The sequence below is a fragment of the Tympanuchus pallidicinctus genome, unplaced genomic scaffold, assembly GCF_026119805.1.
Source record: "Tympanuchus pallidicinctus isolate F22 unplaced genomic scaffold, pur_lepc_1.0 scaffold4, whole genome shotgun sequence".
In the NCBI taxonomy this organism is placed as follows: Eukaryota; Metazoa; Chordata; class Aves; order Galliformes; family Phasianidae; genus Tympanuchus; species Tympanuchus pallidicinctus.
The window spans coordinates 49,102,360-49,117,820 of record NW_026294758.1 but is presented as its reverse complement, the minus strand read 5'-3'; the positions used below and the strand labels follow the sequence as shown (position 1 = coordinate 49,117,820).

The window sequence follows — 15,461 nt, the reverse complement described above, 5'->3', positions numbered from 1 at the left end:
GCTTGTCAAGGAAGTAAACGCTGGGGGCAGCTTGGGTTGTAGTGACCACAAGATAGTGGAGTTCAAGATCTTGAGTGGAAGAAGCAAAGCAAAAAGTAGGATTGCTACCCTGGACTTTAGGAGAGCCAAATTTGATCTCTTCCGGGACCTTCTTGGAGCTATCCCATGGGCTAGGGTGTTAGAAGGCAAGGGGGCCTGTGAGAGCTGTTCAGCATTTAAACAGCTCTTCTTCCAAGCTCAGGATCAGTGCATCCCTGTGAGCAAGAAATCAGGAAAGGGTGACAGGAGACCTGTGTGGATGAACAAGGAGCTCATGCACAAACTCAAAGGGAAGAAGAAGGCCTATGAAATGTAGAAGAAGAGTCTGACCACTTGGGAAGAATACAGAAATGTCAGGGCCTGCAGGGATGTGACAAGGAAGGCTAAAGCCTGCCTGGAACTGAATCTGGCAAAGGTGAAAAAGGATAATAAAAAAAGGTTTTTTAAGTATGTTAACAGTAAAAGGAAGACTAGAGAGAATGCTGCTCCCCTACTACGTGAGGGAGGTGTTCTGGTAACAGGGAATACTGAGAAGGCAGAGATACTAAATGCCTTCTTTGCTTCTGTCCTCAGTGAAAAAGCTCTCGCTCGGGAATCCCGAACCCTGGAGGTTAGTGAGAAGGTCTGGGGAATGGAAGACTTCCCTTCAGTCAGGGAAGAGGCAATCCATAAGCGCCTAGGCAATACCAATGCTCATAAATCCATGGGACCCGATGGATGCATGCATGGGTGCTGAGGGAGCTGGCAGAGGTGATTGCTGAACTGCTGTCATCTTTGAGAGGTCTTGGAGAATGGGGGAGATGCCTGAAGACTGGAGGATAGCCAATGTCACTCTGGTCTTCAAAAAGGGCAAGAAGGAAGATCTAGGTAATTACAGGCCAGTCAGCCTCACCTCTGTCCCTGGAAAGGTGATGGAACAGCTGGTGCTGGATGTCATCTCCAGACAACTGGATGAAAAGGAGGTTATCAGGAGTAGTCAGCATGGGTTCACCAGGGGAGGTCATGCTTGACCAACCTGGTAGCCTTCTGTGATGTTGTCACTGGATGGGGGGAGAGCAGTGGATGCAGTCTACCTTGATTTCAGCAAGGCTTTTGATACTGTCCCCCATGACATCCTTATAACAAAGCTGAAGAAGTGTGGGATAGATGAGTGGACAGTGAGGTGGACTGACAACTGGCTGACTGGCAGAGCGCAGAGGGTCGTTGTTGGCGATGCAGAGTCTGGCTGGAGACCTGTAACCAGTGGTGTTCCTCAGGGATCGGTGCTGGGTCTGGACTCGTTCAACATCTTCATCAATGACCTTGATGAGGGGATAGTGCAGCGAGACCTGGACAGGCTGGAGAGCTGGGCAGTAAGAAACCAGATGAGGTTCAACAAAAGCAAGTGTAGAGTCTTGCATCTAGGGAGCAATAATTGCATGCACCAATACAGGTGGGGGATGACCTGCTGGAGAGGAGCTCTGCGGAGAGGAACCTGGGTGTCCTGGTGGACGACAGGTTGGCCATGAGCCAGCAGTGTGCCCTGGTGGCCAAAAAGGCCAATGACATTCTGGGGTGCATTAAAAAGAACATGGCCAGCAGGTTGAGGGAGGTGATCCTCCCCCTCTACTCTGCCCTGGTGAGGACTCATCTGGAGCACTGCGTCCAGTTCTGGGCTCCCCAGTACAAAAAAGACAGGGATCTCTTGGAAAGAGTCCAGCGGAGGGCCACAAAGATGGTGAAGGGCCTGGAGCATCTCTGCTATGAGGAAAGGCTGAGTGATCTGGGTCTGTTCAGCCTTGAGAAAAGAAGACTGAGAGGGGACCTGATCCAGGTCTATAAATATCTGAGGTGTGGGGGGCAGAATGGTGAGGCCGGACTCTTTTCAGTGGTGAGTGGAGACAGGACAAGGGGAAACGGCCGGAAACTGCAGCATAGGAAGTTCTGCACAAATGTGTGTGAGAACTTCTTTAGAGTGAGGTGACGGAGCACTGGAACAGGCTGCCCAGGGAGGTGGTGGAGTCTCCTTCTCTGGAGATGTTCCAGACCTGCCTGGATGCCTACCTGTGCGACCTGCTGTAGGGAACCTGCTTTGGCAGGGGGTTGGACTCGATGATCTCTGGAGGTCCCTTCCAACCCCTACAATTCTGTGATTCTGTGATTCCTGCTTTGACTGAGGTTTCACAACTGATGGGTTTGTGGAAGAAGGTTGGACGAGGGGAGGGAAAACAAGCTTCACCAGAACTACTGGTCTTGTTTTGCATGTGCACTGAATCTGCTGCAGTAGAATAAGGTTAAGGTGTTCTGGTTAAGAGTTTCACTCTCTCAAAATACAGTAACAACTATCAATTTTGACACATTTTTTTTCTACTTACAATGATACTGTGTTACAACTTTCTCCAAGTCACACAGTTAAGAGGACTGCCTCCAGAAACATCAAAACCTATCTGATAAACGGTTTATTCTTCCTCTGAACCGTAATATATAAGAAGATCTTACTCCCTTCAGCTTGGTATACTTCTCTCTCTTAACCTCCATGTCCTCCTCAGTTAATAAGACCCTCTTGTCACTTGGGAAATAAATTGTCCTGGAGTTAAATTACAAAGAGCAAGTATACACAAGTTGCCAAGCTACAAGTGCAGTGCTTGAATTCTGCTTGCTTTTCAATCCATGGAGGTACTTCTCTGCCCCCTGCCATTACCTTCTGCTTGTTTGCACAAATTTATACAAATATACTGTTTATGCCTCACTTTCAAGTGCAGCTGCAAGTGGCCTGCGAGCTTAGAAAGTGGTGGCAGGTAATAATTAGGATGATGCTGTATGTTGCATGAATATGTTACAGAATCACACTGCAGAACCACTGACAGGTCATCTTTGCAAGGAAGCAGCAATGTCTCAAGCTAAGCTCCTGGCGTCCAGGAATCCAACATGCTGCTTTTCCTGCCTTGAGTGGCCTCCTAGGGATGAGGTCTAAGTCATTGCTGGTTCCCACAGATACTTAGGGAGAGGTACATGAAATGGGTAAATAGTATCTATATATCTATTAAGAGATGGGGAACAGGGCTGATGAGAATGTATAAACCTGTATGTTAGATGTAATGATTATCGGAGGATACAAATATAATAAAGTATGTGGAACACGCATAAATGTTGCAGACTGAGGGATAGAAGTGCTGGGTCTGGCTGGCATGGAGTTCACTTTCCCCACAGCAGCCCATACAGTTCTATGTTCCACAGCTGTGGCTACAACAGCACTGATATCACACCAGAGTTTCGTCTATATCTGAGCACATATACAATAAACCATATGGTCTAGTGGGTGGCAGCCCTACCCACTGCATTGCAACTAGATGATCGTTAAGGTTCCTTTCAACCCAAGCCCTTCTATGATTCTATGATGATAATTTTTTTTTACCACTATGAGATTTTGGTTTCAAATCACATTACTTAAATAACTGTCCTGTTTGTTGGAGCAAAAGAAAGCAAACATTGGAAATTTCACAAAGGTTGGAATGGCTGCTCATAGTCTCATCTCAGTTTATATGAATTGGTTGCACGTGGTCTGTTTTGGACCAGAAAACATCCTGTGCATTTTCTTTGCAAAAAAGAAAAAACACAAACAGCCGTTTCCTTCAATGAAATTTTTTTCAGCTATAAAACTAATGAATACACTGAAAAGAATATGAAATAACACAAAGAAAAGTAAAAACATTACCATTTTGCAGGTGGAAGTGATTGCATGTTGGTTACTCCTCCATCTACCGGTACCACAATCTGTACATTAGACAGCATGCTGGGCACATTCATAGACTCTGGATTGTATTTATAATCCACTCTCACATCAGTAGTGTTAGCATTACATTTCCAGTAAGTTGCAAGATTCAAGGGAGTGGACTGGATGCCATTCGAAGATACCTTTAAAAAAATAAACCATTGAAAGCAGCTTAATTAAAGTCTCTCCCTTTCTGGGTAGAAATATGGAATGATTGTAATAGCTATAAATTTTGACAAAAGATCAAAAGAACAATTCACATCTGAGCCTTTAATCTCAGAATTCTGAAGACTGTCATAGCTGACAGTAATTCCCATTCTTTTAAATTTAAACTAAATTATTTTAAAAAACGAGTTAAACTCCTTCTGACCCATGAGACTTCTTCCTGCTTTGGCTTTCTTGGATCAGAATAGTTTTGTTTTAGCCTTGTACTCTACTTCACACAAGAAAGCTGCCTGTACGAAAATGAATTAATCCTTAGCAGTTATGTGGCATATCATCTCAGATGTCTCAACAGCAAGCAGCAAAGGACACGTCATTGGACATATTGCCAGAACAGTTCTTACGTATTAAAAACATTATTTTGCTGGTGCAGGAGAGTTGGCAGCTGCTGCTTTTCAGCTCATGTTGCTGCCCTGCTACACACCCCTATTATCATCCTAATCTACTTGAGGAACTTTCCATTTCCCATTTTGTTTTGTTGGCACCTCAGGACTCGTTCCATCCACCATGGCTTTTTTGTGCCTGTGTCTCATTTTACCCTAATGGTAAAGACCTTATGTAACTTTCCTTTTCCCACAGAGCTCATTTCTGAAATCCAAAGAAAAAATTATTTTCCTCCAACATTCCAAATCTTTGGATTTAGCATATTTTTTATAAATTCAGTCTGGCAGAATAATGTGAAGATATAGAAAGCTACAGTAGCATTAATAGCTGCACTGAATTATTTATTTATTTTTAGAATGTAAAGGCAGTTGGCTCAGAAATCCAATTATCTCAATGCAGGGAAAGGAAATCCTTGTTTTCTCTTTTAGATGAACGCACTGTTCCTTAATTTTTATGAAGATTTTTTGCTGACAGCCAGAACGTCTTCCCACAGAGTCACACTGTGGCTGAGGTTGGAAGGGACCTCTGGATATCACCTGGTTCAATCTCTCTGTCTCAAACAGGGCATCCTAGAGCCAGTAGCCCATGTCTAAACAGCTTTGAAGTATGTCAGGAAGGAAGTTTCCACAAATTCTCCAGGCAATCTGTGACACTGCTTGGTCATCCTTGCAGTAATAAATATGGTCAGGCAAAACTTCTCATTGGTACTTGTTCAGTATCCCAGCCTTTTCCCTGTCCTGTCTCTGGGCACCAAAGTTTTTACTGTCCTCAAGCACAACTGAAGAGAGTCTGGCTCTGGTCAATTTGTGCCCTTCCTTCAGATACTTATAGACATTGGTAAGATTGCCCCTGAGGCTCCTCTTCCCTAGGTTCAACAGTCCCAGCTCTCTCAGCCTCTCCTCACAGGAAAGGTGCTTCAAACCCTTTCCTTTTCATAATCTGTGTGACCCTCTGCTGGACTCTTAAATGTCTGCAAGTCTCTCTCATACCAAGGAGTACAGGATTGGATTCCAGCTATACCCATATCAGTGCTGAGCAGAATGGAGGGATCACTTCACTCAGCCTATTGGTAATGCTCCTCCTAATGCAGCCCAGGATACCACTGGCCTTCTTTTCCACAGGGATACAGTGCCAGCACTCCTGTTCAATACAGTGTCCACTGGGATTACCAGGTCTTTTCTAACAAGCTGCTTTCCAGCTGGCTGTTCCTCCTCAGATGCAGGGTTTTGCACTTCTTTCTGTTGAAGTTAATGATGCTCCTGGCAGCCCTTTTCCTCAAATTTAGTCTCTCTGGATGGCAGCATGATCACTTAGCATATCAGCCACTTCTCCCAGTTTTGTGTCATATGTAAACTTGCTGATGGTGAATTCCTCTCCACCATACAAATCCTTAATGAAGATCCAGATGCTTTCCTGTGCAACCTACTGTGGGGAACCTGCTTTAGCAAAGGGTTGGACTAGATGATCTCCAGAGGTCCCTTCCAACTGCTTCAATACTGTGAACCAGGGCATGATCCACTACTGACCACTGAGGTACACCACTACTCACAGGCCTCCAGCTAGAATTTGCACTACAGATCAACTCCTTCCGTGCACAGCTATTCAGCCATTTAATCTACCTCACTGTTTGCTTACCCAGCTGATAATTCTACTGCTCCACCGTGATGATCTTATGGAAGATAGTGTCATAAACCTTACTGAAGTCTAGGCAGACAACATCCACTTCTCTCCCCTCATCTACTAAGCCAGCTGTTTCATCACAGAAAGTTATCAAGTTAGTCTGATAACTATTCCTGATCTCTCTGGCCTTTATGTGCTTCAAAGTGGTTTTCAGGATAGGCTGTTTCATTTTATCGTGAGGAGAGGGAACATCATATAATCTTATGTATTATATCTGATCAATGACAGCATCCCAAAACTATGCAATTACAAAAGCATACACAATTGAATTACAAACTCAAACAAAAACCTGTAGATGTATAAATTCAAGGAAAACTTGGCTTTGCTAACAAACACCTAAAAGTAGCACCATTCAGCATTTTCATACTTGGACTGTACAGGAGTTTGAACAAGATGAAACAGGTCATAAATGCATGGGAATGACATAAGGCATAACAGTAAGGCCTATGAATTAGAGACACTGATGTATCCAGAACTGATCTACATGACAATTGCAGGATGCAGGATGACAGTTCATCTGCATGCTATCAGGCAAAGAACAGTTCTCATTTCTGAACACATATGGAATCAGACAGCATTTCTTACAAAATTCCAAAAGGAAAAAAATGTTTACCTGATACTTTAAAACATCCACATTATAATAGGATGCAGATGGGTTCTGCTCTGATAATTTCTTGAGGTAGAGAGTTATAGCTTGCATGTTCATCCAAAAATCCCTCGTAGTGGAGTCACTTTGAGACTGATCACTACAAAGAAAAAGAAAGGTAGGAATCAGCACTGAAAGCTATTACTTCTAAAAATGTCTAAAACTTAAAAATAGATCTTTTCCCTCATTCACTGTTTAACGCAACTGTTTGTTCTAATGCTTTATATCACATAGTTGTGCTTTTCTTAATATTAAGGGAAATTAACTGCTTTTCTTGTCTGGTTAAAATTCTCCTTCCATGGAGCAATAAGTTTTCTCCACTGACGACTGACAGCACAAGGTGCAGAGAGGTTCAGATTCAGACAGGTTCAGTTTTTATGTTTATTAAAATCCACTCTCAATATTATCTGGTGCTGTGAGAATGTGCATGATGAGGTCATGTAAAAGGGGTCTTCCAGAAGAATTATTATCTAATCTGGAATAAGACCTAGAAAATGTAATTCATTTTGGATACAACATCACTAAGACTTGTGCTGTATGTGTTACCATATTTTCACGTACGTAGAAAATGTAAGCTCCCTAAATTTTTTACTTCGAAAACAGTTCCCAAATTGCTATAAACTATTGTCTTTCAGGTCTTTCAGGTACTTACTGTTAAATTCAATGTAAGTAGTCTTTTTTTTTTTTTTTTCCCAGTACCTTTGCACATCAAGAATAACTTGAGCACTGGTTGCAGCAGGTGTATTTTGAAAAGAAAAACAATGAAGATTCTATTCAATTCAGAAACAAAATTCAAATCATATATCAATTAAAAGGCTGCACTGGATATTGGTGGATATAGTGAGAAACTGCAGTCACTGCTAAGGAGATCTGCTGAATGCACATGCAGACTGAAGCTGACAATGAACACTTGGAACACAGAGAATATAAGTGCAATGGCTTGACACTGGGACAGTGTCTTACACACCACTAGCCTCTTTGATTTGCTTTGATTTTGGCTCTCAGCACAGTATTGTGACTCCTGCTACTTCAACCTTTACTAAAATGTAGATCAACACTTGCTTATCCCTACAGGGACCTTAGATGACGTTAGGTGCAATCCAAAACAACTTCTGGTGTTTCCGCTCACTCCCATATCTCTCATATATCTCATATCACTCTCATAAAAATCTGCCATTTTTATAAATACTGAGCAAATGACAGCCTAAGAGGATATGATGAAAAGTCGTATTGCTCCACATGGCTTAAACTTCCTAAGAGTCCTTTACATGCGTTATTTCTAATTAGAAGTGAAGTGCTACAGCACACAGATAAAATACTAGACATTTTCCTATTATTTTCAAAATATACTTTTTCAGTACAATTCACTCTGTATGCTGAAATGTAACTGTGAGTGATCAAAATGAAATTAAATACAAAAGAAGTGATGCATACAGCTTAATTCTTTCAGCTATTTCAGTAATGTAAAAAAATGTACTACCAATAAATGCTTAACTGCTTTTCAAATAATTTCTCTACTCAGTGAAACAGAAACTGCTCAGCTGTAAGAAATCCCTGCTAAATAAATACAGTTTTTACAATTGCCCTGAATTTTGGAAAAGAAATCACAATGCTATGATTTCAACAATTATTCTGCTCATTCAGGAGCATATTTTTCTTAAGGACTCTACAAAGCACATTGCTGTACACTTGAAATAAATAAATATGTAATTATTTTGGTCTACTGTAAAAATTATACAGCTTAAGAAATAAACTTTTAACTGACAACTGAGATTAGGCATAGCTCCTACTATTTAACTACTGTTTCATCACCCAAAGACATTGTTGTCACTGTATACAGAAATCCATATATCCTAGTTTGACATTTTTTCTTCATATCTGTAATCAGTTCATGTAGTTTGACTAGAAAAAAAGTCAAACTTTTTTAAAAATTGTTTATGAAATCACTTCATCTATAAAACGTGTAAAAACACAGCTACATTTGCAAACTATTTTTTATGGTTCCTGTTATACCCAGTGTAAGTTTCAGAACCAGTGAATTACTGAGAATTCTAGTGGTGGCAGCAGAGAAAAAATTAGGTAAACAAGATTAATTAGTGAGATTGAATCAAGTATAAACAAATGAACAAGACTGTAGAGAACTCTGACATGTATACAACAATTTGCATTTTAGAAATCATGTAATTTACTACTGTATAAAAAAAATAATACAAAACCTGTATACAAGTTGTGCATTTGGAAGAATCTGCTCTAGTTTGCTTGTGTTTTTTACCCTGAAGCAGAGCACAGCTGGAGATGGGTTGCTGGTGAAGACTTTAATAATCCCACTTGGGAATGATACTGTCATATCACCAGTGATCTTCACAATACATCTAGGAGAGTAAAAATATTGTTTTTATTGCAACTCATTAACTTCCTAATTTTAACGCTGACTGTAAAGCAATCACTATACTTTTGCAATCTGATAAGCTGAATTCATAACAGAAAATCAATTTTAAATGAGGATAATGTGGCACTGTAATTATCACATGTGACAACGTTATTATCACTTTCAAATTGAAAATCAGGTGAAGTAAGTGAAAACAAAAGTACAGCTGCTTAAGCATACAGTAGTCTCCAGATATTTTTCAGGCTTTGAAAACATGGCACAGCTATGCTTAGGCAAGGCCTACGTAGCATAGAAAGGGATGTGACAGGGTGAATGAGGTGCTTTTACAGCTGCCCAAAATTACACACAAAAGTACACAACTGTGACAAAAACCCTTCTCATTTTCAGTATTCTCACTGAACACATTTTTGTAAAGCAGATATATATGAACTCCAAGCAAGACAATAGAGAGCAATGAGCCACTGCTGTTACTTACACTAGGGGAAAAAGCCTGGTGAACCCCCTTACCAATGCATATATATTTTCCCCAACACATTATAAATACAAAACAGTGTGTTTTCTTATTGTAACTTATTACATTCAAAACAATTTACTATTTAACTAACTTTGTGGGATCTGCTCCTTTAAAGTAGGCGTTAACAGATTCAGTAAGGGCTACAGCGACAGGCAGGGTGTCCTGGTTTCCAAGGCTGACAGGGCTGGGACCACGTGAAACACCTAGAATACATACAGTGTATAGATTTAACTTGTAAAAGCTTAGCAATAGATTTCAGAACGGTTGACGCCTGTCATTTTCACAAGACATTACTACCATCAAGATCACAGTAGAGCCTGAAGTAGTACTTGAACACTATTAGGACAAAACATTGTACAGTACAATTACACCACCAAAACACTGCTTAGCAGCCTAAGAAAACAGGACTACTGGTATGACATATTGCCAATGGACAGACATACAGAAATATACGTGAGACGCAGAAAATGCTGCACTAAAATGGCTAAGAATGACACCAAAGTCAGCAGATTCAAAAGACATTAGACATTAGCTACAATACGTTAAAAAACAAAACACAAAACCTACTGTATGCTTGCTGCATGGAAAAATGTATGATAAAGTGGTCAGGGAAATGCAAAGAATTCAGCTACAGTTTTTATGAACTTACATACAAACACATTAATATTACCCCACAGTAGTGAATTGTTGAATATCCTTTTAACTATTTCAGCCAACAAAGGTTAGAATTTCTGTGCAGAAATTACTGTAAAAATATTTTGCTAAGTTTTCTAACATGTATAGGAATATCTTGGAAATACCTGGACACACACAGCAGTTCACAAGAAAAGTAATTATCAGGCTTGTATCAGCCTTCATAGGTTCCTGTGCATACACAACAGAGTTAAAATGTAGAGCTACAAAAAACAACTCAGACCTCATGCTGAGGCTTTTTTAAAACTGTGCAACCAACAAAACTGACTGTCATGGGATTTTACTTTCTCCTGGTGTTTTCCATGTGGAGCCAGCTACTTAATATAAACTGTAAAACTAGGTTTCATCTTCTTTACTAGCACAGCAGCATACCAGAGAGCATCTTAATCATTTTTCATATCACTGAACAGGTTTATATCACATAATGTATTTACCAAAAGGAAGATAAGGTTTTTTGCCATGTCATGAACAAAATGAGAAATTAACTTCGTATCATAAAGTAGAAACAAAATCCTGTGTAACATTGCCAATGGTATACTAAGCCTACAAACTCTACCTTAGCATCTGTGCCTTCTGAGCTCTTCCATAAACAGAAAGGAAGTCAGAACCTTGCTCCTCAAGGAAGGTCTAATATGAGATTGTACATGTAAATTCAGAGATAAGTGAAAGAGCCAACAACTGGAAAGTGAAACAAATGGATAGGAAAAGATAGGAGAGTTGGTCTAATTTTGATACTTTTGTAACTTGCTCTCTATAAAGATTTGTTCCCTAAAGTATTAAAATGTTCAGAATACTTCCTAGCACTACGAAAAAGTGTTAGAGCAGCTTCAGGACTGCTTAGATGCAAAGCATTGCTCTGGCCACAAGTGTTCAGAACAAAAAATTCTTCAGTGAATGAATTAATATGATGCTGGCTCTTTTTTTTTTTTTTTTAATAATAATTATTTCAATGAACAGTAAGTAACTTTTACTGTTCTTTCAGAGCACACATGGGTGAAGTTTCCAGTGTTTACGTCTCTTCCTGAAATTTAGCAAAAAAACCCTGTGATTCTCAGTAGTCTTAGGAATCCAAAAGTGATGACTTCAAAAAAATTGTAACAATCAGATTCATTCTGTTCAAGAAATTGTTTGATGAATCACTAAGCTCCAGAAGTATTCTCCATCCATGCCAAAATATGCATTTGATGGAAAACAAACAATTGCAGTATATTATTTATTTATTTGTTTATTAATTATCAGACTATTCACAGATTTATCCATTCTATATAAAACTTACAATAGCCTTGTAAATAAATATAAACCTTTATATTGACATTTGAAAATTATGTAATATGAATACTTAAATTATTTTTCTATCAGTAAAAGAAAAATATTCATTTATTGACAGAATAGGGAAACTTGTTAGGAACAATAAGTTTATTTTTACATTTTGCTGTTAACACTAAAGCAAACATATACATTTATGCATCTCTCTGAGATGTATCTGAATGACTACTTAATTGTGCAGCCCTTACTCTTCAAGATCACTTATTATTAATGATAATCTAAGCACTTTGCTAAAAACCAATAAACTGAAGGATATATACCTGGCTAACTGAACAACAGATATAATTGTTTTGTTGCCTTGCAGCTCAAAAAATACGTCTAAAAATGTAATGCAGCAATATCCTGCTTCAGTGCTTCCAGTTAGCTGCAACCTCTCAGAGGGATAGGATGCCACAAAACTGTGCCATCCTGGATTGCAGCTCAAGCATTTAGGAGTAGCTGAGGACTAGCTCAGCTTGTCTTGATGCCTTGCTATCTGCCTCAACCTGACCAACAATAACACCCTCTCAGCTATGTTGACATGTAGTGGCACTGACATGGACAAGAAGGATGGCAAGCTGCAGAAAAAAAGACTGCATCACTGGTCACAGATAGGAGAGTATTTCATCAAGTGGTTTCAGATCACTTTAGGCACAAAAAGTTGGATAATTTTAATACTGACTAAACTTTTTTTTTATTTAGAAAAAAAAAAGTATACCCTAATTTATTTATATCTTCATAGCTTTGTATTATATGAAAAAATATTAAAAAATTACCTGACTTATCTGAAGAGAATGAGGATTATCAGTTAAAACATATTCTATCTTGAATGAAAGTTGTAATGCAAAATTGAAGGCAAGAGACCAGGTTTTGACTTGTTTTGGAGGGATAGATAAAAGATCATAACATATTAAAGTAGTTATACCAAGTTTTGGTGATTTTGAATATATAAGCAGTTGAACTCTCAAGCTACTTGCATCTGCCAGACACCAAAAATGGCTGGAGAAAATTTTTTTTTGAAAGAAATGCAATTTTATTAGCTGCACTGTATTAGGATGATTAGTTAACATGTAAATCTGCATCTAATACAATACCTGGTGGTGTGTCACAAAGCTTTTCTATTGTAGGGAGTGTTCCAATCAAAAGATCATCCTCTATTATGTTTAAATGAAACAAAACATTGCAAGAAAACAAAATATTTCAAGCAAAAGTAGATGTTAATTCACATACATAAATTCTCTGCATATGAATATAATTCTGACACATAAAAGAAATATGCCTACAAGTTCACATTGACCTCTGCATTATTCAGAATAGAGTATGGCAAACATTGCACTGTGCAAAAGCTGAAAGAATATAGACAGTAGTGTAGAGCATCCTCATGCCCCAACATCATTCAGCATTCTGCACCCACCTCTCTCCAGGGCTATTTAATTCCAACACACTAAGAAAACAGAATTGAGCCCATTTATTTTTGCTAGACCAGGTTAATAACCATGCCAAAGCCCTGTGGCAGCACACGCTTCCTTACCATTTTCCTCGTACACTCATGCATATGCAGAGAACTGGAGCTATTGAGGCTGCTGCCACTAGCTGCTAAGGCCTGAGGAAGCGAGTACGGATGGACTTTGACCACATCAGTTATAATACCAATTAAAGTATAAAATATTTTATAAATAAAAAAAAAAAAAAACTGATAAAATATCAGTTATCTTTCTGTGATGGTTCTCAGCATTTGGTAATTAGTAAACATTGAACTGTGCTGCTACCACAGCATCTGATGCTTACTAGCTTAGGTTTTGCAGAAGGAAAAAACTGTTGTACTTCCTCACAGGTGTAATACTCCCTAGGAAGCTGTGTGGATGCTCTCCAGAGATGCTGAGCCTGTCTGAGAAATCCTTGGTATCAGTAACATTCACAGATAACTACTGACTGAAAATCTGACTTGGGATTGAAATGTAATACCATTCAGGAATGAAATATTACAATTTTGCTAAAGAAGCAAGTTAAAATGTACTTAAAACAACAACAAAAAAAGCAAACAAAACACTTCTGAAATCTCCTTACTGTTTGTTATAACCAAATATAAAAACTCAAGGACTCTTCCCTACAAACATGAGAAAATCTTCTGAAACTTGTGACAATCTGCTTTTCATCTTCATTGTTTTTGGCTATTTTTCACATTTTTATCAACAAGCTCTGGTTAGGTAATACGCTTAAATAATTTGAAAAGATGCATGTTTTTGTGTTTTTTTCTTGGAAACTAAAATTATAACAATAAAAAGCAAATACAAAGAGCATATACATTCTGTTTTGAACATCCGTATTCATTCAAGTTTATAAGCATCCTTAAATATTTCTGCATTTAGAATGAATTTTGAACAAGTACACGATAACATGCTGTGCCTGATGAACACATACACAGAAACACAAAACACAAAGTTATACAGCATTCCAGTTTTGAGAAATCTTTCACTAAAGAACAAGTCAAAATCAGATCAGTGATCTACTCTATTCAAATGAACTGTTCTGATAGGACAGAACACTGTCCTGTCAATTACAGGTAGGTATTTCAAAGGATACTTGAGGTACCCAGACTAGACTTACACATGGAACCACTAAATGCAAGGAATGGTTTTCATAAGAAGCAAAACCTAGTGGCAGAATTAGGCCACCACTAGCAAGTGAATATGGTAAATAAGTTAACATGGTTAATGTAACTTACCAACTGTAGGTGTATTTGCTGCACTAAGGGAAGCAGAGGAGGATATTGAGGAGATGCTCTCTGCACGTGCCAAGGGAGCTGCAGGTGGTGGACTTGAATTAGAGGTCAGTGGAGGGCTGAATGGCCTAGGCTGAACAAAGGAGATTACAAGAGTATCAACAGGCAGAAAGTCTGTTAATTTAAAAATTAATTTTACAAACATGAAAAGTACTGTAAATAGAAGACATCTTCATTTCATTTCACAATAAATGTCTAAGTGTTTCTTAGATCTTTTACTGTGTTGTATATCCCACTTTCCAGCATAAAACTGAGAAGATAAATTTTCCCTGGAGACCACAGAATCATAGAATGATTTGGGTTGGAAGAGACCTTTAAGATCATCTAGTACCAGCACCCCTGCTATAGGCAGAGACACCTCTCTCTAGACCAGGTTGCTCAAAGCCCCATCCAGCCTGGCCTTGAATGCTTCCAGGGAGGGGGCATCCACAGCCTCACTGGGCAACCTGTTCCAGTGTCTCACCACCCTCATAGTAAGAGTTCCTTTCTGATATCTAGACTAAATCTACCCTCTTCCAGTTTAAAGCCATTTCCCCTCATCCTGTCACTACATGCCCTCACAAAAAGGCTCTCAATTTTTCTGTGAGCCCCCGTCAGTTACTGGAAGGCCACTATAATGTCCCCCCCACAGCCTTTCCTTCTTTAAGCAGAAGAGTACCATCTCTCTCAGCCTGTCCCCATAGGCTTGCTAGGCCACGTAACATCTTGCTAATTCGAAACACAGGAAGGGAGAGGATCTTGCCACAGTAAAATTTTTTTCAAGTAAGTCAAATGGGACCCAAAGAATCGTAATATTCATAGAAGAGATCAAGCATGGTTTGGTTTGATACGCTGCCTGAGTATGTGCATTCTTTGCCACATTCACAGTAAGTGAACTTGCACTGCAGGCAAGGAGCAAAGACGGCATCTCTGTATGTTGATGAGCAGCTGCTGCAATCTGCTATCTCCTTTCACCAATCACCTCCACCAAGGGCAGAGTGAATCACAGCACGTCTACTTGTATCAAAGCATGACTGATAATGACCCACTTAGTACTACTAACTCCCCAAAGTTTAG

At 39.3% G+C, this 15,461-nt stretch overlaps 1 protein-coding gene across 5 annotated transcripts in view; it reads right to left on the bottom strand.

The window, feature by feature from the left end:
• Nucleotides 1-15,461, bottom strand: part of FCHO2 (FCH and mu domain containing endocytic adaptor 2) — a 92,097-nt gene that overhangs the window by 6,755 nt on the left and 69,881 nt on the right. For all 5 annotated transcript variants that reach the window (XM_052701270.1, XM_052701269.1, XM_052701271.1 and 2 more), the window contains 5 exons: nucleotides 14,349-14,478; nucleotides 9,717-9,828; nucleotides 8,939-9,094; nucleotides 6,690-6,822; nucleotides 3,734-3,933 (listed from right to left, as the gene is read on the bottom strand). In XM_052701270.1, the coding sequence (XP_052557230.1) occupies nucleotides 3,734-3,933; nucleotides 6,690-6,822; nucleotides 8,939-9,094; nucleotides 9,717-9,828; nucleotides 14,349-14,478 (731 nt within the window). The remainder of the gene's footprint in view (nucleotides 1-3,733; nucleotides 3,934-6,689; nucleotides 6,823-8,938; nucleotides 9,095-9,716; nucleotides 9,829-14,348; nucleotides 14,479-15,461) is intronic.